The sequence below is a fragment of the Aaosphaeria arxii genome, assembly GCF_010015735.1.
Source record: "Aaosphaeria arxii CBS 175.79 unplaced genomic scaffold BU24scaffold_1, whole genome shotgun sequence".
Taxonomy (NCBI): domain Eukaryota; kingdom Fungi; phylum Ascomycota; class Dothideomycetes; order Pleosporales; genus Aaosphaeria; species Aaosphaeria arxii.
Genome location: NW_022983474.1, coordinates 4,537,852 through 4,562,722, shown reverse-complemented (window position 1 = coordinate 4,562,722; position 24,871 = coordinate 4,537,852). Strand labels below are relative to the sequence as shown.

At 50.4% G+C, this 24,871-nt stretch overlaps 5 protein-coding genes across 5 annotated transcripts; 3 read left to right on the top strand and 2 right to left on the bottom strand.

Annotated features, from left to right (window-relative positions):
• The first annotated feature begins 11 nt into the window (after positions 1–11).
• BU24DRAFT_417666 (PIN domain-like protein) lies at positions 12–4,016 on the top strand. Its single transcript, XM_033526778.1, has one exon. The coding sequence runs from the start codon at positions 69–71 to the stop codon at positions 3,933–3,935; it is 3,867 nt and encodes a 1,288-aa protein (XP_033390355.1). The 5' UTR covers positions 12–68; the 3' UTR covers positions 3,936–4,016.
• BU24DRAFT_384424 (uncharacterized protein) lies at positions 4,012–8,213 on the bottom strand. Its single transcript, XM_033524843.1, has 4 exons — positions 6,784–8,213; positions 5,864–6,738; positions 4,958–5,811; positions 4,012–4,904 (listed from the first exon to the last, which is right to left on the bottom strand). The coding sequence occupies exons 1-4, from the start codon at positions 7,903–7,905 to the stop codon at positions 4,267–4,269; spliced, it is 3,489 nt and encodes a 1,162-aa protein (XP_033390354.1). The 5' UTR covers positions 7,906–8,213; the 3' UTR covers positions 4,012–4,266.
• Positions 8,214–8,524: 311 nt separating this feature from the next.
• On the top strand, positions 8,525–12,642 carry BU24DRAFT_362998 (Spc7-domain-containing protein). Its single transcript, XM_033524195.1, has 4 exons — positions 8,525–8,772; positions 8,827–8,914; positions 8,970–11,732; positions 11,786–12,642. The coding sequence occupies exons 1-4, from the start codon at positions 8,572–8,574 to the stop codon at positions 12,457–12,459; spliced, it is 3,726 nt and encodes a 1,241-aa protein (XP_033390353.1). The 5' UTR covers positions 8,525–8,571; the 3' UTR covers positions 12,460–12,642.
• Positions 12,643–21,753: 9,111 nt separating this feature from the next.
• Positions 21,754–22,233, bottom strand: BU24DRAFT_417660 (uncharacterized protein). The gene has a single exon (XM_033526777.1). The coding sequence runs from the start codon at positions 22,056–22,058 to the stop codon at positions 21,780–21,782; it is 279 nt and encodes a 92-aa protein (XP_033390352.1). The 5' UTR covers positions 22,059–22,233; the 3' UTR covers positions 21,754–21,779.
• BU24DRAFT_417658 (uncharacterized protein) lies at positions 22,234–22,611 on the top strand. The gene has a single exon (XM_033526776.1). The coding sequence runs from the start codon at positions 22,351–22,353 to the stop codon at positions 22,519–22,521; it is 171 nt and encodes a 56-aa protein (XP_033390351.1). The 5' UTR covers positions 22,234–22,350; the 3' UTR covers positions 22,522–22,611.
• Positions 22,612–24,871: the final 2,260 nt, after the last annotated feature.

The following is a 24,871-nucleotide window of genomic DNA, read 5'->3' as shown; positions in this document are numbered from 1 at the left end:
TCTCAGCGATCAGGAACTGCACTCTTCCACGAGCTGTGGTCGATGGTTGCTCGTCATTTCACGTCGCCATGGGTGTCACTGGTCTCTGGACCGTTCTTCAGCCCTGCGCGCGACCTATCAGAATCGAAACGTTGAACAAGAAGCGTCTTGCTGTAGATGCCTCCATCTGGATCTATCAGTTTCTCAAAGCCGTCCGCGATAAGGAAGGCAATGCCCTGCGCAACAGCCATATCGTTGGCTTCTTTCGACGAATATGCAAACTTCTCTTCTTCGGGATCAAGCCAGTATTTGTATTCGACGGCGGCGCACCAGTGCTGAAGCGACAGACGATCAGTAACCGTAAATCGAGACGTGAAGGCCGACGCGAGGATGCTGTCCGAACAGCTGGGAAGTTGTTGGCAATACAAATGCAGCGCGCAGCTGAGGAGGAGGAGAAAAGGAGGAAAGAGACAGCTCGGGAACGCCGCAATGAACCCGAGGAAGAGATACCAGAGAATCTAGTATATGCCGAGGAGGTCGCGCAAACGGAACAAGAACGGCTTGCCAATCGCACTTTCAAGAGGAAAGATCAATATCATCTACCTGATCTTGGAACCTCTATTGCGGAGATGGGTGGACAAAATGACCCCAGGATCATGTCACTGGAAGAACTCGAAGAGTATGCCAGACAGTTCGATCGAGGAGAGGACATCAATGTCTACGACTTCTCTAAGATCGATTTCGATAGTCCCTTCTTTGTGAGCCTACCCGCTTCTGACCGATACAACATCCTCAATGCCGCTCGATTGAGGAGTCGGTTGAGGATGGGATACTCAAAAGAACAGCTAGATATTATGTTTCCAGACAGAATGGCGTTCTCGAAATTTCAGATTGAGCGAGTCCGGGAACGAAATGAACTGACACAGCGATTGATGAATCTTAATGGCATGTCAGATGATGCAATGTTTGGGAACAATGCTGTAAATCGCGTCGCTGGCGAGAAGGGCAGAGAATATGTACTTGTCAAAAATGACGGTGTGGAGGGCGGATGGGCCTTGGGAGTAGTAACCAACAAAGATGAAGGTAAAGCAGACAAGCCTATAGACGTGGATCGAAGTTCACCACCCGAATTTAAGGAAGAAGATTGGGAGGATGAGGATGATTTTGAAGATGTTCCAATCGAAGGTCTCAACAGACTACCAAAGCCTAAAGCTGGTGCATCAGAGAAAGACAAAGAGGGTCGGGAGTTCATTTCCAGAGAACTGGCGAAGCGCAGGCAGCGATTCTACCAATCAAGAAAGAGGGGATCCACAAAGCCTAAGCCAAGGAGAGTCGAACAGCCCGAACAAGATCCCGATTCTCTCTTTCTTGCAGACGAGACACAAGCGGCGGAATGGGAGCATGTGCCAGATGACAATGAAGACGACCTTTTCGAAGAAGCCGGCGACAGTGAGGAGGATGAGCAGCTGAAGAAAGCCATTGCGCTATCTCTCGGCCAGCAGGACGGAGAGCCAGCAGATCAATCAAATGATTCAGAAGAGGATATATATGGAGAAGTCTTCCAGCAAGAACGAGTTGAAGAACCCGCTCCTTTTTCTGGCAAAGGTTCGGGCCTAGCCATCGCAAGAATGGCAAATCAGCGGAGTAGTAAACTTGCCCCAACAGGTCCATTCAACGGGAGCGATAGTGAGGATGATGACATGGATCTGCAAGCTGCATTGGCAGAATCGAGGAGATCGAAGAGAACCACTTCTGCGAAGCGACGAAGCTCAAGATCGCCGGTCGCAGTACACTCACCAACGCCCAAGCCAGCCCACAAGCCCACGAATGCTCCTGGTTTCGACGGACCCTTGCCATTTGAAAGGCTCAATCTTGGGAACTCCATACTTGGAAAAAAGAAGATGGAAAAGATAGAGCAAGAGACTGCCGGCGGCTTCGAGAAAAAGCAAGAGCAGGGAAAGAAAGAGAAGGCTGAGCCACTTCCACCTTGGTTCCAAGGTGAACGGGATATGAGAGATGATTTGACTGCACAGAGGGAAGAGGAACGGCAAAGCTGGGAACAAGCACGCAAAGAAGAAGAGACACACTTTCAATTTCAGGAAGTCCCACGACTGAGAAAACAGGACACTCGTGAGGTCATAGACCTTGACGGCCCATCGTCTCATGAAACGCAAAGAGAGCCTATCACGATACAGTCAGATGGAGAGGAAGATATCGAAGCTGTGATCACTGTCGATCCAAACGTTCGCATGGGTGATCTGGCTGAAAAGGTCCGAGCTGAACCACCGAAACCATCGCCAGAGGCCCCGAAGATTCAGCCCACTCAACCATTCGAACAAGAGTCGGATGACGAACCAATCGACTGGTCTGAAAGCGAGCCAGATCTTGACAGGTCTCTACGTCAGCAATCAAAGTCAACCGGTAACGTCACCGAGCTTGAAGCGGCGGGTGCAAAGTCACCATCCCCCGTGTTTGAAGATGTACCTATTGGAGAAGGGAGAAACGATGTTGAGCTTCCGAAATCCCCGTCGCCCGAATTTGAGGATGTTCCTCTTCAAGCCAACTTGACTCAGCTTCCGAGGCGTGAGCCATCCCCCATAGAGCTGCAAGGTGCTGTAGATCTTGAGGTTGCGGTTGTTCCTCCGCGAGATGGACTTGCCGACGACAATGCACCATTGGAGCTTCCTGACGATGAGTCCGACCAATACTCGGACCCAGAAGACGCGGAGCTCTTCGCGTCTCTAGCTGCAGAAGCTGAAGAACATGCACGATTTGCGCAGGAGCTCAACAACGCCCAGACCACGCGGATCGACTTCAACGAGGAATTAAAGCAACTTCGCGCTCAACAAAAGAAAGATCGCAGGGATGCCGACGAAGTCACACAAACAATGATCGCTGAGTGCCAGCATCTGTTAACACTCTTCGGCCTACCTTACATCACAGCACCTATGGAAGCCGAAGCTCAATGCGCGGAGCTCGTACACCTCGGCCTCGTCGACGGTATTGTCACCGACGATTCCGATACCTTCCTTTTCGGCGGCACGCGTGTCTACAAGAACATGTTCAATGCCGCCAAATTCGTAGAATGTTATCTTGCCAACGACCTAGCCTCGGAATTCTCTCTCACCCGCGACAAGCTCATTGCGATCGCCCAACTGCTTGGCTCCGATTACACTACCGGGATCTCTGGCATCGGACCGGTGACTGCTCTCGAGATCCTCTCCGAGTTTGGCACCCTACAGGCCTTCAAGGACTGGTGGACCGGCGTCCAGGATGGCAGCATCTCCAAGGAAGCAGATAAGGGCTCCCAATTTCGTCGCCGGTTCCGCCGCTCACAGGGCACCAAGCTCTTCCTCCCGCCTACTTTTCCAGACTTCAACGTCACCGAGGCGTACCTTAAGCCCGATGTCGACAGCGACCCACAGCCCTTTCAATGGGGTGTGCCTGACCTTGCCGCCTTGCGCACATTTCTCAGTTCCCAGATCGGCTGGAGTTGGGAGCGCACCGATGAGGTACTGGTGCCAGTCATCAAGGACATGAACAAAAGGGAGAAGGAAGGCACCCAAAGCAACATCACTAGGTTTTTCGAGGGAAGCGTCGGCGCAGGAGCATTCGCTCCGAGGGCAAGGGCCGGTGGAGAGGGGGGGCCCACCGGGAAGAAGAAGGGAAAATCAGCTGCAGGGAAGAGACTGGGAGCTGCCCTGACACGACTTGCAGAAAGGGAGAGGCAAGCGCCAGATGAGTCGCAGCCGGATGATCAGGATGGTGCTGTCGAGACTGTAAGCGCTGTCTCTGAAGGTATAACAAGCAATACGAGGACGAAAAAACGAAAACAGGGCAAGGATGCAGCCTCCGACGATACTGCAGACGAGTATGTCGGAAGTGACATTGATGAAGGGGTGGGCTCAAATTCTAGTCAGCAGAGGAGAACTAGAAAATCGAGAAAGGTCAAATGAGTTATTAGCTACACATTATAGAAGTAATAAAATCACGACAGTCGCAATGACCCACGGAATTTCTTTAATGGAATAAGCGTTAATAAGACCATGATTTGTTGGTAACTCTAGATAGAATTTATGTGATACCCAATGATCAATGAAGGCACGCTATTATCAGATGTTGTAAATTTGGATTCGTACTCCTGATGGGTATACTTAGCGCTCGGCTTTCCAGCTGATATTCACAAGGGTTGGACTCATAGAGGCCTCTTAGAGCCCGTTACGGTATCATTTCGGTCAGCGCTATGATAAAGCGCCGTCTTGACGAAGACCTTGCCTGGATATATGTTCATTCCTCATCTTCGTCGTCATCGTCATCATCTGCCTCCCGCTTCCTTTTTGTAGGCCAACGCCGACGGCGAGATTCAGGCACTAGGGGGATGTCATCGTCTGTGTCAGCGTCTCTTTCGATTCGGGCCCTTCTACTCGTCCTCTTGGGTTTACTGGAGACGGCATATCTATTTTCTTCGCCTCTATGTTCCGCTCCCCAATCACCATCTTCTTTATCTGAAGATGGCATGGGCGGCCACAAGTCATTGCTTTCTTGACTCTCTAGGAGTGACCTTGGACGCAGCGAAACACCAGAGCCGTGCTTTCTTGCCTTTGAACTTGGGGGACCGAGCAACATTCCTTTCTGAAGTTGGCCTGTTGGAGCCCGTGGAACGCCCTTTTTGGTTTTGACAGCCATAATCTTGCTTTCAGAGTCGTGCTCTTGATTAGGCTGCTTGTAGCCTTCGGTAACTTCATCTGACCAGTTGTAGTAGAAGAACAATTCGGTCCCAGGTTTCATGTTCTCTTTCGCAAAGAAGCCAATTCGGAAAGTTGTGTTGCAGAACTTGACCCATGGATAACAGTTTGTTTTGCTTTCTTCGGCGTGGTTGATAAAGCGGAGCTTGTTACCGGCGCGCATCGCATCTACATCTTGGCCTTGCATGGATTGTTAGGCATCATCTATATTGTACCGTTTTTGAAGGACTTACTTTTATTTTCTTTAAACAAATAGGACATCTTAAGCGGCTTGTAGATGTAGTTGCGCCTTTTCATCTCTGGGTAAGAGATGATTTCACCGATATATTCGCCGATGAAACTGTCTCTCTTAAGTTCCTCGCCCGCAAAAAGCCCGACGCCATGTACTGGAGACTTCCCTTGAAGAGTCTTTGCAGGAACATTCCGTTGAATGCTAACATTATTGCACCGATGGTCGAGAATGTCGTCGTTGTCTCGGTTTAAAGGATCGAGAACTTCGGCTGCTCCACATCCTCCACACAAGTCCGGATCACACTCCCGGTTCATTTGTACACAGTCGCAATACGACCTGACACCGCAGGGGCGTCCATTTCCCAGGCTTCGGCATTTACAGCCACGATAGCGTCTGGAGCATGAGACTGAACACCCACAGCTCTTTTCACACATGACATTTTGGCGAAAGCAACGGCACAAGGCATCCTCACAGCGACCTTCATGATCGCACGGCAGGAAAGGCTTTCGTACATCCAGTCGGTGAGTTTTGCCTTTCTGCCAAAGCTTACGGTCAAATTTCGGAAGGGCTTTCTCGCTGTCGGTCGCGTCTGCATCAGGCCGCTTCACGCGATGAAGACCTGGCGTTCGCCTGTAATTGATTACAGTCTCGACGTCTGTATCGTCTTGGATATCGCATTCATTGCCTTGCCGACCTGCAACATCCCTTGCCAGATTCTTTGTTGATCCTTGGGCGGAATACTGACTACCCTCCTCTTCGCTACTCGAGTCAGATGAAGATGATTCTTCCAGATCCGTAGCGTCACTGTCCGAGTCGACGACTTCTCGAACTTCACCGTGATACTGGCATTGATACCTAATAAGCTGATTAGTATGCTGCTGACAAAGACTGAAACTGTTTGACTTACTGGAAGCAGACGCGACAAAGATTTTTCTTGTATGAGAACTCAGGTTGGGTAGCTGGTCCGACTATGCTTGCAATGTGATTGCTCAAGATTGGACTGTACCGTACTAGCTGCCAGAGACTGAAACCAGTCCTTTGTAAGAAGCTTGTGGCGCATATTGCTACCGTTTGCAAATGCGTGGGAGACGGTTGCGATAAACGTTCAAAAACCTTCCTCCACTTTGTCTTGTTCCTGCCTTGATCCATGATACGCCTATCCCCTGTGCGATCCTCAATAATACGTCTGAAGTATTCTCCACTCAAGTTATTCACTTCACGCCCAATTCCTTGTACAGATTCATCTGGAACCAAATACCAGTACAAAATTGCTTCCCAGCTTGTACCGATAGACTCCACGATTTGATTGACATAAGGAGTGTAAATGCGACATCTCTCCAGTTCCACATGTTGCAGAGGGTGGAGCGCATGTGTGCATTTGTAGTTTTTTTCTATTTTTCTGTCGAAAGCCCGCTTATCGGGGTCATCAATGAAGAGAGGCCAGTAGCTCAAAGTGTCGTTGTTCACTTGGAGAAAGCTGGTTTGCAGTTGAACATGCTGCCTATACGTAGGCAACTTCGGCACATCCGTTCGATACTTCGTCACAGGAGCTGATATATCGGCTGCTTTGCTTCCATCTGTTCTTAGTTGATTGAAGGTCATCATCTTCTGTTGCGACTTAACGTTTCCCTTGGCGACAGAAATGGGTTTCATGTTGCAGAATGGATCCAATTGCCCTGATTCTTCCCCATCTTGAGCCCTAACGCTTACGTCGGAAAGTTGAGAACGGCACGGCATCTTCGAAGAACGGGCGAGAGTCATGCGCTGTCTGCGTAGGAGATGCTTCGTATTTTAGTAATTGTCTCCACATGTGTGAACTCAACGTACCTTTATAGAATAAGCATGAGTCTTGTGGAGCTCGGTAACGTGCTTGTGAACAAGATTTTCAATATCGGTTCTAGATTTTGCCCCTGTGAAAGCAGGTGTTCCTTTTACAGGGGGCTCTCTCTGAGAGATAGCAAGAGCTAGCGCATCCACATGTTTGTGTGCTGCTCGCGTCTTCATTTCCAGAGTCTCCCTCAGTTCATGAATGTTATCTCCAGCTTTGTTGGTAACGAGTGGTCGAGACGTTAAGTCTGAGTATGCTTTGCTAGTTCGATCTGCGCTTGTCCCAGTACCACCGTTGCTCCTGATGGGGTCGCCCTTCGTGAATGTACTAGCGTCGACTTGCACAGTAGTTCCGAGCGACGTACAGAGCGTCGACGTAACGATGCTCTCGGCACCATGCAATGCCATGTTTGGCTTCGATGTGGACACAGTGCTGCCCATATCACTTATGTTTCTCAAACGTTCCGGGTGTTGGTGTTGGTGAGATGCTTGTAACACGTGCTGGTGCGTGCCGTTGAGTGGACGACGATGATGATCGAGATCTCTGCGGTCATCTGTACGGCTGTGATATGCAACATGCATTGTATCACCTGCAGGTCCTAGTTTCTCGACATTGAGCATGCTAGCAACCGAAAATTCGCGTGTGCCACCATCTTGATTGAGGACATAAGATGGTGGGGGGACTTTTGTACCACCTACAACATCTATGGCCGGTCCTCGTTTCGGAACCTCGTGGCTTTGATTGGTCTTAAGTGGTTCAAATTGAACAGTGGATTTTGTAGGTGTTCGCCATGGCAATTTCACGGTGGAATTGTAGGTTTTCAGATTCTGTTCAACCTTACAGTTGTCTCCATCGAGCAAGTTGATGACATTTTGAGACGTCGAAGGCCTTTGGAATTGATGTGGGCACTTATCGCCGGATAATATAGCGTCCTTGAGAGAAGGAAGTCCGATACCAGAATGGTGATTGGGAAGCTGATGACTATTCCCAAGTCGAACGCGTGCTGGGACGTAGGGCTCTCGATGTGAGGATAGCGTTGGGTGGTCATCATATTCGTCACTATCTTCGACCTCGATAGGATCATGTCTGCTGCCAGGCTGCGAATGCATTCTATTTGCCATGTCTATGGCCTAACAAGATGCAGCCGACAGCCTTTCAAGATTTTGCTTAAGTGATCATTGATTCATGACTCCGAAGGTGAAGGCGAAAGAAGAGGCTCTCATGAGGAATCTTCTATACTTTCTTTGAGGTGACGATAGTATAGGATGTATTCCGTGTCTGGCTGAGGAAGTCCTGGAGAGGACGCAGGACAGTGCCACAGCGTTTGGCGAGAGGCGTCCGCGAGGCAGTAATTAGTAGGTTTGTGATGGGATAGTCCGCGCTTGGGCCATCTATCCCATCTCATCACCAGCGATTGACAGTGAACAAGAATCACGGGCGACGACGCAGAGAGAAATACACAGAAGAGTACGGTTGGGTTTGTTCAGGCTTCAAGACAAACAAACATGGCCATGCGAACATGAGACATTGAAGGAACATCTGAAGATAATAGGGAATATTTCGCTCCTCCGTGATATATGTATACTGTGTAGGGCATGCCCGATAGGATTGGCAGGCGTTATCGTGGATCGCTATTGGAGGGCGGGATGATGTACGTCGCGCACGGACTGCTGGGAGGACCCGCGCTTGACCAAAACAACATCAATAACAAACATCTACACTCTGCATGCCTGCGCCAAACACGGCCTCAATTCATTGTTCCTCATTTTCCTTTCCACACCCACACCATGGCGAATGGCTCAGGCAAGGAGAATATCGCGGATGGTCTGGTCGCCGCACCAACCTCATCCGCCCCGTCTCGCAACAGAAGTTCATCCCTATCCCCAAAGAAATCCGCCCGGCGCACGCGAAGCAAGAGCATCGGCCCTGGCGGTCTGAACGCGCTGGAAGAGCCCGCGTTGAAGGAGAGCAAAGGAAATCGCAGGAAGGTAAGCGCGAATTTGGCCCAATCATTGAATCTTATAAACTAATTGCGAACATAGTCTGCATTCATCCCCGCCGTCAAGTCCATCCTTGCTTCGAACGATGAAGATGAGAAAAAGCGACGCGAAGCTCGACGCAAATCCCTAGGTGTGCACCATTCTTACGCTCAAATGGCATTATTCCAATCTGACTCGCCGGATAGCTAAACGACGCGTGTCTTTCGCCCCCGAGGCTACATTACATACATGGGACGTGGTCGAGTACCTGCGCGACGCAACTACTTCATCTGCATCGTCTGACGCAACACGGCGAGCGTCCGAAGTCTCTCAGGCTTCCACAGGCGCCTCGCCTGGGCCTAGTTTCGATGTCGAAGAGCCGCCTTCTACACCTCCGGAGCAAGTCGAGGAGCGAGAACCAGAAGTTGAATCATCGCCCGCAAACCAACGGGACCTGCACCAGAAGAAGAATCGTCGTCGGAGCTCTGGAATACCTCCCATGAACTTCAACAACCCGGGCGACATCCTTTCGTCCAGTCCAGCAAGCGGGGACAATGACTCGAGCGGTGGGGACGATATCGTGAGCGACTCGGAAGACAACGAGGAATCAGGAGCGAAGAATAATGCATCTCCATCGGAGGATTCAACTGCAAGCAGCGGGCGGCTGGATGCTGCTTTACGCCAAGCTACTGCGCATGCGGAAACTCAAAGACTAGACTTCGACGACGATGGGGACAAGACCATGGAGCTAGCAGACGAGATAACAGCGACATTTACGCCTTGGATAAGGAAACCTGCCGCAACACCACTCCAGGATCAGGATGGCATGGACCCGTTCTATCCAGCACTTCCTGCGACGACACCAAGTGACGAAGAAGGCGATGAAGAGGAAATGAGCATGGACATCACCCGCGCGATGGGCAGAATCGTACCTCCAGCTAGCAGCCAAGACGATGTAGAGGACATCAGCATGGACTTGACAATGCCCTTGGGTGCTATTCAGCAAAGCAGTACCCAAGAAAACGCGGGCCGGCGAAAGAGTTTGAAGAGACGCGTCTCGATGCTTGAGGGTTCACAAGGCAGTCCAGCCAAACGGCCAACAGGTCGTCGCACCAGCCTTCGCAACCGAACTCAGCCTGAAGAAGCTTCGTCACCCGGAGATATGACTATGGAATTTACTACAGCCATTGGTGGCATTACTAGCAAGGCGCCCGGGCCAAAGCAAGCAGCTTCGCGACGGAACAGCGTGGAAACATCATTCGGGGACGCAACGATGGACTTCACGGTAGCCATGGGTAGCATCAAAGATGCACCTGCACCCCCCCATACACAGCCTGAAAGCAGTGATCAAGACGACGACGATGAGGATATGTCCATGGAGTTCACAACCGTCGTGGGCGGCATCCAGCTATTAAATAAGCAGATTAGCACTCCAGAAAAGCACACGACTGGGGTGAGCATCTCTACGCCGTCCAAAATCGAGTCCCCAACTCCCGTCAGATCTGTATCAAAATCTCCAGCAAAACGTAAACTGTCCGATCTGAAACCAACAAAGCCTTTGCCTTCCCCAAAGCAAGCATCTGTTACGCCGCAGAAATCACCAGACGCTCGCCGAAAAGGCGCGACTCTTTTGACCCCTGACACCATCCCAGCGCAAGTAATCGAGGACTTCGAGCCTTCTCCCTTCGTGCGAACCACACCGCAGATATCTTCAACTCATGATGACCGTGTCTCAACGCCAGTGGATGGGTCTTCGGCAGGCTTCGTAGAAGCGATACCGGGCGACCCCATTGCAGCCCCGATCCTCAATCGACGTCGATCCTCTTTATCATCTGTCCATTATAGTCCCCTTGCAACTGCCCCACAAGTTCCGGTCCTGAAGGCCGCAACATCACTAGCTGACAATATCAAGCTATTGTCTACCCCCAGGAAACAAGCGTTATCGTCGCCAGTCAAACGGGGTGCGCCATCTCCCTTCAAATCGCGTTCTCCTCAAAAGGCTTTGACTCCAAAACAGAAAGCGTCTACCCCCAAGAAAGCAACCCCACGCAGGAGTGTTAGCCCACAAAAGCGAGTAGCATTTGGTGCAGAGCCCGAGCAGGAGGACAAAGGTAATCTCGAAGATGAACATGATGGCCAGCCCGATGAGGAAGTGGAGCGAATCTCCCTGCAGGAATTCCTCGACATGACCAAGATTCGTTTTATGGATCTGAGCACGACGAAACGCAGGCACACCGCCGCGCCTGCTGCATTCCGCGATACGGAAGTAGAAGAGAAGGAGGAATCGTTGGATCGCTACGTTGTTGCGGCGGCTTGTACCCTTCCAGAGTTCGAACTCTACCAACACGCATGTCACGAAATGAAGAAGTATATCTCCGATGGACGCCACTTTGTAAGGACCATGGAAGCCAATGTCATGGAAGATAATCCGTTGTTATTCAGCGAATATCTCACTGCTCCACCGGATCAGCGCGCTGTCATGGATAACCAATTCAAGAATCTTAAGACTAATGCCAGGCTGGAAGCACGTGGCGAATGGTACAGTTGGCGAAGCACCCTGCTTCACGATCTCAAAAACGGTCTACTAGGCACCATGAGCGGCCTCAAGCGGGATGAAGGAGTTCTAGCTAAGCGAGAGAAGCTGCTTGATTCCGTTCTGCCCTCTTTGGAGGAGCAGCATGGGCAATTGCAAGTGGAGTGTTCCCAGCTGCAACAGCGACATGACGAGCTGAACAGTTGTGACCGCGAGGAACTTGAACTCACGCGCGAGCAACTTCAAGCGACTGACTCCGAGCTAGCATCGAAGCGACGGGTGATTGCAGAGCTACAAAGTGAACTTGCCAACAAGGAAGCGTTCATACAGGCCGCGAAAGAACGCAAAGTGGAATGTGTGCATCAGATTAAGGAAGCCGAACGTGTTCGGGAAGAGTACCGCGGCTGGTCTACAACTGAAGTCAATGGACTCAGAGGTGAGCGAGAGATCTTTTTTTGCAACGTAGGAACGAATCTAACATGAGAACAGCCAAAGTGACCACGTTGGAACGCGCCCACGGCTGGAGCATAACCTCTGCATCGTCCAAGGCAATCACCATGGCACACTTGAACGATCTAGAGCTGTACTTTCAGCCCTCTGCTTTCGCTACGGGGGCCGATACACCCAATGCGTCGATCTCTTTGACCTACATTGGGGACACGGCAACCCCACACCCACGGCCTCTTACAACGAGCAAACGTTTCTTCCTACAACTTCTGCGAGGGCATCTACATTCGATACCACAATCGCAGACTCGAATCCGTGACGTCCTTGCCTTGGTCAAGAATGGTTGGTCAACTGCGTTGGCTGTTGCTGAAGGCGCCCGCTGGCTTGAGCACAGCTACATTACGGATGAGTTCATCCTCTCTGATGAGCGCATGGGAATCTCATCGAATATGCTTCTACCAACTCTCCAAACCAAAGTCCGTGTCACCTTCGAGATAGGGGTTGCTTTAACTCCGCAGGGCATCGAAACGCAAGTCGAGCCCAAGGCGGAGCTCATCTACGGCGAGAAGTATAAAGTCAAGACCATGTGCGATTTTCTTAGTAACTTCTGTGGCGACACAGTGAAGGGGGAGAAAGACATGGATATATGGGCCAACGGCGTGATAGATCTTGCGGCAAAGCTGAAGGCCACCGGAAGGAAAGGGGAGCGAGCATAGGGTCTTCTACGCTGCTTGATCAACCTGCACAAATAATGATGTAATGATGGGCTTTGGGGGAAGGATTTATGATATATCATGACGGTAATTGCTGTTTTCTTTTTGGGCGGAATTGGACTACATCCGTTCTTTCACAATGATGCCGCGCCGGTGCTTCAGATATGTCCTCCGTCATGGGAATGTCAACGTATCTTTCATCTTCCCAAGTCAACCGTTTGGAAGCTATGAGTGACGTCTGAAGTGATCTTGCTCCTGGTGAGAACGTGCCCAACTCTCGCACGACAAGTCGGGTTCTGAGCACTTCCAACCATGTTGTGTACTTCCCCATTCGATCCCTCTTTGCGCTCATTTGAGCTTCGAATCAGGCCTTACAATGGAACAGACAAGCGCAAGTTCGTGACCTACGGCGGTGTGAGGTGAAAATCTACCCCGCCTTACCTTGCTTGCTGCCATTGTCTTGTGGCTGGTCATCTTCCTCGTCCTGTCCTGCCCTGCCCTGTCCTCTTACCGACCTTGGTCAATAAGGAGCGGATATATCAACGAGAGAATCGATTAGTGACAATATCCCCTGCAATCGTATAGGAGCGATAAGTAGGTAGCCTGAATCCCAAAATAGATCAAAACCAATGGATTTAATACCACTATCATCAATATGTACCATCAGCATTATCTCAATTGGCTCCCTCGCTCGACCGATCAAGTGACCGACCTCCTCCCCCCCGGCCGGGAATAGGGATTATGAGTAATTCACACGGGCAAGAGTCAATTACGGGGATCGATGTTCATGTGGCTCGTGACATTATTCAGCTCCCTCCCCCAGGAGTTATATAGGCAGGGTGAGATTACAGTTATATGTGGGCCGCGATATCAGCGTCATCCAGCATGGGTGACGTCCGCGAATGCCGCACGTGGGACGACGATTTCGAAGACCTGGCTGACGCTGGGCTTGATTGATATTGATATTGATGTTCGTTCACCCTGGTAAAGAGGAGGGAGGATATGGTCCATGGATAATGGTCACGCGCAGCACGCGCGTGCGTGCGTGGGGGGATGTGATGGGAAGTTGATTGATTCTTATTTTGCCATACATGCCATGCCATGCCATTCACGAGCGAGGCGGGTGAAAGGCCAATGGACCAGTGATATGCATATGTAGAGAATTGCTATGCAAAATTCATAGCCATTTATCCCCCCGCGGCCTTGGGATTGGCATGCAGGCCTTCTGACCCATCAACCCCATGATACGGCATTTAAGTGAATGAGCGGTAGGGGTCGCTCGCTTGTTCCTGTTCCTATTCCTGTTCCTGTCCTTGTTCGCATGTTGCTTGGTCTTTGTTACACTTTTGTCACTTGTACCTGGGGGCGTGCGCAAGTGGCGGTGCGGCTACCGCGGCGAAGCTATCGTCTCGTCTTTCTGACCATGGAAGAAAACAGGGCGTGAGATTGTAGTTGGTATGATAGAGCAATGTCTCTTCTGGGACCGGAGATAAAACCCTTCTCACCTCGCCTCTACCACATACGTACAAGTATACGTACGGTAGTGGCGAGGGAACCTCGGCCGTGGCTGAATTGCCCGACGATACACCTATTCGAAGCGATGTTTCAGAGGGTATAACATTGTAGTATTAATCTGCTACGAGTCGTTGGCCTCCTGACGCCGACCAGGTCAGGTACACAGGATTTGTGCAGTACTGAATGAACTTGTACCTGCCAAGAATCACGGCACTTAGCGTGAACCTTCGGTAAAGGAAGGAATGAGGTCACAGGCAATGGTAAGATTTTCAGGGGAGGCGGTCTGATTGGGCGAATGAGAAGCAATTGCGAAACGAACAGGGCAGGGTGAGGCAGGGCGGAAGAAATAAGGTCAAAGAATAAAAAAAAAAGGTTTCGACGAACTTGACATCGTCAAACCCTAGGCGGTGGCAAAAAAAAGGAGGCAAGTTTATCGTTCTCGCTATGGCAAGGCCCAAGGACACCGAGCGAATTTCGCCGAATTAGACATGGATTCCCTGTTTCGTGTGCAAGAGGCCGTCACATTCTTAGCGGCTTTAGGAAGCGTTCAGGAGAGAGAGCGCGAGTAAAAGAAGAGGTTGGAGAATATTAAGCAAGGGGGAGTAAGTTAAACGGTCGTCCGCTGCCGTTTGGAGCCGCTCTTTGTTCACGATCCCCAAAATGGTGTCTGAAAGACTTAATTGGGGAATCGCTGCGAGGTTTGCTTCTGTCTCGTAACTCTCGTTCCCATGGCCTTGGAATCGTGTGACAAGCCTGCCCTGTCCTTTCCCACCCCACCGTCCTGTCAGTTCGCTTCAAGATTGATTTGATCGCTAGCACGGGGCGATGTCGCACATCCTGCCTCTGGTGAGTTTGGCGGATGGACAAAATTGTAGATTTCGACACCGGCAATCGTCACTTTTGTGGGCACGACCGTCCTTGCCCAATTGCAGTTTGAACAACCGAACTGTCACTCCGCACATCTCTCGAACTGATGGTGGACGTCATTTGTACAGAGTAGAGTTCATGTTCAATCCATGGACTTATCCCTCCATTCCGTTCATGATCTCAAGCCTTTCGTTTTTATTTCTGACATGAAGCCCTATGCCTTTTGGTACGGCGAATGTAATCATTATTAATCTGAAACCTCATCAATAGAGAGCATGAGAGACGGACATAACTCTTCAAATTTGGTGATGTCGCTCCGGCGCCAAATGCAGATCATTGTTGCAAGGAAGCGAATGACTCACACGCACACAAGGAATTGGCATTTGGATAATAATCAAAGGATGAAGTTGGTAAGAGTCGTAAGACGCAGATAAGGCAGAGATCCTGGTATGCTTCTGTCGGTCTTCCTGCAGTAGTGGCCCGTCGTTCAATACCCTGTAAATGATCGTTAAGTTCGTGAAGATTTGGGTATTCGATACGGAGTACCCCCGTTCACAGTGTGAACTATGAACCGGTAACTATAACTACCTATCCAAGGGTCCAGGAGGACCAGGACAGCGCAATTCTATCATCACGATTCACCAGCGTTGTCCTTGTTCGTGACGTGGCTCACCGCTCAGGAAGGATTTCCTTGGGTTCCTGTGGGGTGCTGCCTTGCGGCCCAGCGAGGAGTCATAAAAGTCTTCCCGTGTTAGAATCCACTTTGGATTATCAGGGTCTCCGTAAGGCGGGAAGATGAATTGTGGGAAATGTCTTCGTTCTGCCGCAATAGGCGTGCAAGTTGAACTTGCAGACAAGAGAAACGGCTGGGCAAGTAAAATACCGTACAGAAAAGGATCTGCTGGCAAGGATTAGCAGAGACGATGGATGCTTGTGCAGCATTTGGTCTCTCTCGCACGCGAAATGCACATGCGCATGTGATTGATATGTGCTTGCTTGCTTTGCCTTGGCTTGCCTTGCTGCTGCACGTACTGCATCGAAGGCAGGCTGCAGAATTCCAGACGCCGCTGCGTTGTACTGTTGTATTGGTGCGAAGTACTCCGTACACATGCATGCATACAGACGGCGTACATGCTGTGTCGCATTCTGTTCGAGCGGCAGGCCCTCTAAGTGCTGATTGTTTGATGATGGAGGCAATACCTGCTAGTCGATACTCTTCCGTACGACAGCTAGTCTGTTTATGTGTATCAGGGTGTAGGCAAATTGTATGTGAATTTGTAGGTGGAGAGAGGGGGCTCGGCGCTCTCTCCGACGGTGGTGGTGATGATGCGCTGCTGATGCGCTGACGCGACCGATCGTTCCTGACAAGACAAGGCGCCAGGCAGGCAGGTATTCAAATGGACCAGACAAGGCATGTTGCCAACACGACGACGATGACAACGATAAATATCCATCAATCATGATGCTGTAGACCTTGCTTGGGTAAGTGTTATGCTGTTTCGTGTCAGACAGACATTGTGGTCATGGGACCCAAGATCCCCAATCTTGGAGTACCTAGAGAGAGGGACGAAAAAGGTTCGGAGAATGCCACAAAAGCAAGCAAGAACGACTTTCTCAGCAATAATCTGCAGTTGCATGCTGCAGAGCATACGTGTGTGCAGCTGCGTGCGTGCGTGCGTGCGTGCGTGCCGCGCCAACAACACAACCACCTAGGTAGAGGCTAGAGCGAAGGAAGGACGATGCAGAGACGAAAAAGTAAAAACGAAAAGGAATCATCGTGAGGAGCAATTGCTGCATACGAGTAGTGCTAGCAGATGATCAATTGCTAGCTAGTAGCTCCTTCAATGGCTGCATTTGGCGGCGCCATGCTCGACTGAACTCTCTGTCCGTCCTTGGGATGTTGTTCTATTATTGCGCTGCACTTTAACTCCATCTCGTCCTGTTGGCCTGCATATTCAGTCCGGTCAAAGTCAAGTCAGGTCGGTCCGGTCAGGCCAGGTCAGGGCAGGGCAGTGCGGCCAGCAAGCCTCCCGTCCGTTCAACCGTTTCTAAAAGATGATACTCGTTCTGTGCACGTTCATCATCGCCATTGAACCGATTCGTTGTGGAGTAGATAGTTGAGCGCCTTGGCTGAACAGCCCAGCCGTATGAGGAGCAGGAAGAGGGGTGGTTGATACCAATGGGTGATGGTGTTTGCCCTCAATCCGGATCAAAGGGCCCAGTTCCAGCTCCAGCTCCAGCCCTAGATCCAACTCAAGTTCCAGCTTGCTTGCTTGCTTGCTGACGGTCACACCGATCGGTAGGATATAGTTATGGACCAATTATTGACTTGACCTCTACCCAATGCGCCAGGGCGGAGTGTTGACCGTAGACAACACAAAGGGAGACTAAGCGCCCCAAGCGCCACTGTCCTTGTCTTGAACTTGTAGGGAATAAGCACGTTCGATCCGTTCAGGGCCGGATATCTATCAAGGTTCTTGTGGCTGTTCTGCCACACGGCTTACGCGCAATAATGATTCGATTCGGTTTATACCTACCCTAATTAGGTAGACAATTGTCTCCAGATCAACTCGTTGAGTGGGTGGAGGCTGTGCCTTTGCGGCGACCGAACGACGTCGACTCCGCGGGAGTAAAGAACAATGCATTTCTCTCCCTCGCGACGGAAAAGGTACAGTACAAACAGACATGAGGCGACCTGTTGTGCCATCGTCGATCTGTGTTGCAAAGGCTGGCGGATGGCTGGCTGGTTGGCAGACTGGTCTTGTGGTGTTGGGACGGCGAGGGCGGATGCATAATGGTTGCCCCGCCACGATTAAGTTAGGTAGAGGGGAAAGAGGAGAAGGCGATGAGGGGAAGCAATAATGAAAGACAATAATGAATGTATCCGGGTGGACCATGACCAAAACGAATATGCCATGCATTTTGCTTCCGTGCTCGTAATGTTTACCCCCTAATCTCGAATACAAAATTGCCCATGTACACTATCATAATTATCGCGATGATGATCATGACGATGCTGTTGATGATGTTGGTGGTGGTGATGATGATGCAAGCATGGATGTACGGATGCAGCAGCGGCCCCATTCATTATTCTGGAAAATGCACCAACGGCTTACCGAAGGAGATTCGCGTGCCAACTTTACTCAGAACAACCTGTTCCTCCCATCGCACGTGGTTAAGTTCGTATAGATAGAGAGGAGACATGCTGCATTGCACTGTACACAGTATGGTAGATTAAGATGGGATTACGCGGACCGAGCAGACCTAGTAGTGGATCATCTTTAGTGAATTGTTGGTATGTATGCATAGTACGGTATAGTCTACGCCCAAAGCAACTCGCGCTTGTTATTCGAACGTAAGATTTCCTTGTTTGGTACTTGCAATCATCAGTTCATCAATCATGCTAGCTTGTATGCCATCCGGCTCCTACGAACACACTCCACCTTCCATGCCGAGCGATCCAGCAGCGCCCCAGTTGCTACGGCAGGCAAGGAGCAGGTTTCGTCCATGTCTGTATGCAATAATGTATGCACTTAATACTCCACAGCAACTCCGTGACCAAGTACTCCGTCCTAGTTCTCGAAAAGCAAGGAAAACGCATGCGCATTCGGATGGCATGATGGATATTGCTAGGGACGTTAGAGCGATAACCATGTTCAACTATCTAATTACTGTACCAAGTAATATGGTTAGTTGGGCTAGCTGACTTATATTGTTGGCTGACGTTAGCATCATGCTGTGCACCGCTGCAATGGATTTTGTGGGGATCGCGGGATTGTTGTCGTTGTACAGTACCTACCTAAGGTGTAATTAGGCCTCAGCCATGGCGGTGCATGCATCTCATCCTATCCTGTCTTATCCCGTCCCTGTCCTGTCCATCATTATCGGTGGACAACTTGCGTCGACCCATGATTCTCATCATCATATCTCAGCCCAGAGCAAGGATTTCTAAGAAGGACTTGCATGCAGAATGTCGATCCCACGCTGCCGTCATGCTCCATATCATACGTCCAAGGGATTGCATATCATGCTAACCGACGTGCGAGGTTGATCATGATAACGAGGGATGGTCGCATCACCCTTGTTAGCATGTGCGTGCCGTCCCCGTGGGAGGCGTGGAGGTTCTAAGGCAACGGTACCCTACGCTACAAAGTCGTCCCCACAACAGTTTCCTTGGGATGAGGTTCCCCTCTCCAATTGATTGTGTAATGCCGATCAGGTTCACGTCTGTCACTAAGCGGAATCAGGATGGAAGATGCGAGGCACACAGAGAGAAAAGCAAGTGGAGCAAATGTTTCTTTGAGGTAAAAGCGATCGAGAAGTTTTGATTTGATTAAAATGCGTGTAGTAAATATGGTGGGGTATTTCGTAATTCCTTGAGGGCTGTGAAGCTCCTCCCAAAGTTGGTGCAAATCCTAAGAGATATCCGTGTCTAATGATGATGTTACAGTACATGTTCATTTCCCCATGTTTCGCGCCAGCAGATGCATAACTGAAAAAGTGATGTTGGAAGGAGATATCGCTCCAGTATTACAACGCTGTGCATGCGAACCATAGTAGATGGGCGCAGCAACTAGGACCAAAAAAATAAGCAACAAAAACGAAGCTGGTTCCTTCCACCCGGACCAGCCTGTGAGCAGAGAAAGACGAAGTAAAGAAACAGGACCGACGTTGAGTCAGAGACTCGTGGCGGCGACAGGGATGCAAGGCGTTGGAAGGAGCCTTGCATCGCATGTCAGCTCAGCAATGATGGCGTTCGGCGTCCGATAGGTTGCATAGACTGGCTTCATCCGGTAAAGCCAGGCAAAGCGTGGAGTTGGCGTATGACAAGACGGACGTTCAGTGTTGGGGCGTCGTAGTTAAGAGGTAGAGGAGGATCATTGCCTAATCCCCAATTCCCCAGATCGGATCGTAATAGCAATGCAGAAGGCCTTACTGACATGGCGCAGTTATGCCACGAGCGAGGCGGCCGGTTGGTGTGTGGAGCGAAGCGAGTATTAGGGTAAAGGTATGTAAGGCGAAGTAAGGTTAGAAGATAGAGATGCGTGCCGAAAGTCAATTGCGAGTCAAGAAATCAAACATGAACATGGACGATGGTCCATGGACTGTTTATTTCGATGGGACAGGAGGCAAAGGACGGGTTGGTGGTGGGCCCGGGCAAGGAGGGAGGTTTTGTGTGGACATGTTGGACTCGTTGCTGATGATGGCCATTTCGAAGGATGTGAGGAGTTTGTTGGCTCTTGGGTGGATTGGTTGATTGGTTGAGTTGATCGTTGTTGGTAGGAAGGTATACCGAGACTGATGTCGTAGTGTGGTATAGTAGAGTAGTGGTGATGGTGATGGTGGTAGTGGTAGTGGTAGTATCTGTGAGTAGGTAGATATATATCTCTCTTGTAGTAGAGTAAGAGGTAAGAAGTCGATGTTATATGTGTGAATGTGAATGTGTGTAGTGTTAATGAAACCAAGCTATGGCAAACCGGGGGGCTAAAGAGTATTTATGTTTTGGGGTTTGATTGCGACAAGGGGAGAATGAGAGAAAAGGACGGTCAAGGCTACTTTCACACGTCCCTAGTCTACCTACCTACGTACAATTTTTGATGATGGTGTAATTGAACTGGGCACCGAGCATGGGAAGGCCAAAGCGGTGAGAGCTGAGGCTTGGGCTGTTTGGAGGGAATAGGGATAGGGGTGAATTACCACCACCACCACCATTACAGTGACCACCACCACACCCACCACCACATTTCGGTACACACCACGCCTACAGTAGTAGAGTAGAGTAGGTAAAGAAAGTAATAACAGCGGTACCACAGTGGAGATGGCCAGCGGCGGCGGCGTGAACGGACGCAGACGGGGGTTGGGCTTGCTTTGGAACGACGAGGGTGGGTCTATTCTGAGCCGTGCATAGCGTGCACACATCGCCAATGCCCTGCTACTGCCCACATGCCACACACCACGCCAAAGGGGGGGGAGGAGGGGGTCAGTCAGGACCTTTTCATGACGATGGCATGGGTGTTCTTTGCTTCGCTTTTGGACAAGGTACATGGGACATGGAACATAGGTTGGCATGGGGGCATGGCATGGCATGGAGACATGGATACTCATGGATCGTTACGGATTGGAGGAAACAAGGGGCTGTCACCACTCTCAATCATACAACGCAAACGCACACAACGCACAGCTCACAACTCTCTCTTTCTCTCTCATCCTCTCGTGTTTCATCGTCCTCGTGACTGTGTCAATCATCTGCTGTTGATCCAACCGACTAAACCCCCGCCTCCTTGCCCCCCCGATCAGACTGGTCTCTTCCTCGTACCTAACGGTGTGTCGGTAATGCTTGAGCGGAAGTACTGGAGACCTGTCCTCTCTCTTCATTCGCACACAAGAATGATGGGCAAGGCTACCACCGACCAAGTACTGTGTACGGGTACGATTTGCGCTGCCTTGCGTGTTTGAAACGCGGGCGACGAAGCACACCGGCGCCTCGCTGAATCACCACGAGGGCTGCATGCCTAATTCTGACATCCTGACATCACTCGTCACTAATCGCTAAGCTTGCTGTGGAGAAGGTGAAGAAAGATGTTTGGGGTTCAATGCCATCCTCATGCTCATCCTCATTAACCGCATGCCCTGCCTAGTATTACAAAATACATGCAGTAGTTAGTTAGTTATCAATGTGATGATTAGGTATTTCATTATCGTAGAAGGATTGCCCCTCCGCCCTCCTCTAACCCTTGTCCTGCTGACAGTACGAGGTGTGCGCTGATGTATTTTATTCAATTTTATTATTAGACACATTCATACACAGGTACGGGCTGTAGGGATTGCCTTGGGTGCCAGACGTTTGTCTAGCGCAAACGGGTCGGAGACACGCCGATATTGGAATCAAAGAAATTCAAATCCACCCCTGACCCGAGAGGCTGTCTCCTTTCTCAGCATGATTACTTGTACAAGTGACTAGGTATGAGCAGGAGCAAACAGCCGGCGGTCAGCAGCATAGGAATGCCAGTGGTACAAGTGACGTCCGGCACTGGCATGGTCTGTCTCATAAGGCTGGGTGGACTGTTCAAAGGGTGACAGGAGCGCCAAACGCGCTGTGTGTGTAATTCGTCTACAGATGTTTTGTACAAATCTGATCGTGTACTCCGTACTTTGGCTTGTACTGTGTAAGTAGTGCGTGCGCATGTCATTGTGTGCGTGCGTTCTTGCGAAGGGGACATTGTTGCGAGAGGAGAGTGAGGTGGGCCAGGAATGCGCAGGGGTTTGCAGTGGCCGTTATTGTCACCACGCCGAAACCTGACACAGCAGAAGGGTAATCGGCGGGCGTCACTTGGCGAGGAAGAAAAAAGTACAGTAAATTGAAAGACTAATCATACTCATACAGTATCTCCAGTATTACTACATACCTACTCCGTACCACGATGATGAACTGCGAGACACGGTGATGGTAGGCGAAGATCGTTAGTTAGTTAGCAAGTCGGATCTTAGTCAACAACGTATGTCGGCTTCAAAATGCTCCCACGTTGGTCTACACACTGCGCAGTACTGCTGCCCAAAACGCTAGCCCACCGCCGTTTCTCCAGTCCGGTCCATTATTCCAGTACTTGGGCTTGTTCTGCAAGTCCAATCGTGAGTTTTGCTGCCTTGCTACTTTGGTGTTGGGTGTTGGCTACTGGACGTTGACTATTGGGCTGCTGGCTGTTGGTTCGTATTATTGTATCAAGGTTCCAAGTTACAACAACTTACCTACGGTGCTGACAGAGGGCAGTGGGCACGACGATCAGGGAAAGGGAGAGTGGGGCGTCTTCTCCCGTCCTTCTACTTTCCTTCCATTGACCTTCCATCCATTTCATTTCTCGGTGGTGCAAAAGTCGGTGCCGTGCCCCTGACCGCTCCGTTCTCGCTCCGCTGAGTCCACGCCCACTCCCCACTGTGGCCTCCCACTTAATTACTTACTTAATTCCTTTTCCTTGCCGACCTAGTCCTGCCTGGGGATTGACAATCGGCCAGCGGTGAGTCTGGGAGATTTCTTTTCACCTGTCATGCTCCCAGGAAGTCCCCAGGAAAACCACCCTGGCTTGCGATGGTGTACCGTGTAGTTGTATTACTACATCTCCGACAGTCCGGAACAGATATGGGTCGTATGCTTCTGTCCATTGTGCGCAGGATGTCTCGGCAAGAGAAAAAAAGAAGGGCAAACAAGAAAAAATTAAACGAAAGAACTGGGCAACTAAGATGGGCTAGCTACTTGCCTGCCTGCCACCAGCCACTCCAAGTTGTGACGAAATGATGATAATTACAAGCGTTTGCAGACCGCCTTGTTTGTGTGGCTCGTATTAGCGGTAACCTGCCCTGTCTATCTGGCCGAAAGTGTAATTACTGTGCAGCCAGAGTCTGTAGGTAACTGTTTGCATGTGTGAAAGGCTCCGTCTTGGGTGATCGTTCCGTTCGCTGCGACTGGCCGACAGCCGAAGGCTTCGTGTCAACATTCCAGATAGGTCTATGGTGTGGGATGCAGCATCGTACGTTGAAGACTTCAAGTCTGGATTTGGAGTCTTGGACGGATGGTTCAGCTTAGTGGGAACTTGTGGCAGCATGCCCAAGCAGCCACCATCGGCGTTCCCATTTCACGATTGCTGTATACCTTGTACGGTATGCACATACGAGGAGGAAGACAAACACACACCCAGCAGCTTGGTTATTGCAGCTGAGCCGCGGCCATGCCAGCCATCGAAGCCATCGAAGCCATCCCACGGTCCACCACGTGGACTTCCAGGATCCGTCTCCTTTCGAGACCAGCCCATCAAGGGCCGCGCTCCTCGTTTCCTTTCTTATTTTTTTTCTTTCTCCATCTGCCCTAATCCCTCTTTAGCCTTCGTACCATCCTGCTGGACTCCAGACCAGACTCCAGAGCGACCCTACCGACTTGGTCTGTACGTAGGCACAAGTCCAGTACCTGACCTGTAACAGGCCCAAACGAGCTGATGAAACAATCTGACTGCTTCATTTGCCACCAAACATCTTACCCCTTCATGCTGCAGATACCATCTCATCTCATATGAATGGCCCGAATTAAGAGTCCGTGGCGTGGGGACCACGTTAGAGCTATGATTTCATGCATGATCGGATCTTCAGGGGCACGCGTGCCCTGTCTGACAATACTGTCCTGTATTACTGTCATGTATGCCAAACTGTATCCACAAACATGAGATTCGGCAAATGCATTCTACAAGTACGACTATGCACTGTTGCTGTATGATTCCGTGTCTCTTTTACACAGTACTATCGGCGCGCCCAATGCATACATAGCCATGATGATCAATCGAAGCGCATGCGATGAACGAGGTCTGCCAGGTCGTGTAACCACCGACCACCCAAACTTGTCAGTCAATTGATTAACTTGATATTGTAATTGATTTTGTGCGGAGGACAAATTGGCCGAACAAAGCCGTTACGAGGGGCTTCCTGGTCTGGATTCCCCTATTCGGCAATACTACGACGAGATGCAGCCAGATCATCGTCAATATCTGGTACGCTTCTTTTTCTTCTTTTCCAGATCAGCCTTCTTCTTTCCTGGAAAATTTTCCTGCGTCGCAGATATCACACTGCACTGCATTGCGCTGCACGGGGCGGGGACCTCACGGGCCAATGTCCGGGCAGGAAATAATGGAAACGTCACTCTCAGTTCTTGCGACACACAGCGCCAGGCGTCGAATAATTTGCTTTTGTTTCGAACCTTACCAGTAATTACCGATACAGTCATTCTGAGTGTGAGACCCGGGTGTCCGGAAACAATGCGGAGAACTGGGCACACAAGCAGCAAGTAGGTGCATCGTAGCAGGCGCCTTTGTCTTGCCTTGCCCTGCTTAGTAGGGGATTATTACCGTACGAGGGTGTTCGTGCCGTAGGACATGGACCTGCAGGATCGGAATGACTCTTTACAAGCCTCGTGCTAGAGTTAACTACAGCCATATCATTCACTCCATGATCGATACAGTTTGTATCACCTTGATACAACATCTCGCGTCGCGAC

Bases quoted from the DNA above. Each gene is read 5' to 3' on its own strand.
- BU24DRAFT_417666 (XM_033526778.1), top strand. From the start codon at position 69: ATGGGTGTCACTGGTCTCTGGACCGTTCTTCAGCCCTGCGCGCGACCT.
- BU24DRAFT_384424 (XM_033524843.1), bottom strand. From the start codon at position 7,905: ATGGCAAATAGAATGCATTCGCAGCCTGGCAGCAGACATGATCCTATC. The intron at 6,739-6,783 runs GTACGTTGAGTT...TAAAATACGAAG, and splicing joins CTCATGCTTATTCTATAAAG to CATCTCCTACGCAGACAGCG. The intron at 5,812-5,863 runs GTAAGTCAAACA...TCAGCTTATTAG, and splicing joins CTTTGTCGCGTCTGCTTCCA to GTATCAATGCCAGTATCACG.
- BU24DRAFT_362998 (XM_033524195.1), top strand. From the start codon at position 8,572: ATGGCGAATGGCTCAGGCAAGGAGAATATCGCGGATGGTCTGGTCGCC. The intron at 8,773-8,826 runs GTAAGCGCGAAT...TTGCGAACATAG, and splicing joins GCAAAGGAAATCGCAGGAAG to TCTGCATTCATCCCCGCCGT. The intron at 8,915-8,969 runs GTGTGCACCATT...CTCGCCGGATAG, and splicing joins AGCTCGACGCAAATCCCTAG to CTAAACGACGCGTGTCTTTC.
- BU24DRAFT_417660 (XM_033526777.1), bottom strand. From the start codon at position 22,058: ATGTCCCCTTCGCAAGAACGCACGCACACAATGACATGCGCACGCACT.
- BU24DRAFT_417658 (XM_033526776.1), top strand. From the start codon at position 22,351: ATGCTCCCACGTTGGTCTACACACTGCGCAGTACTGCTGCCCAAAACG.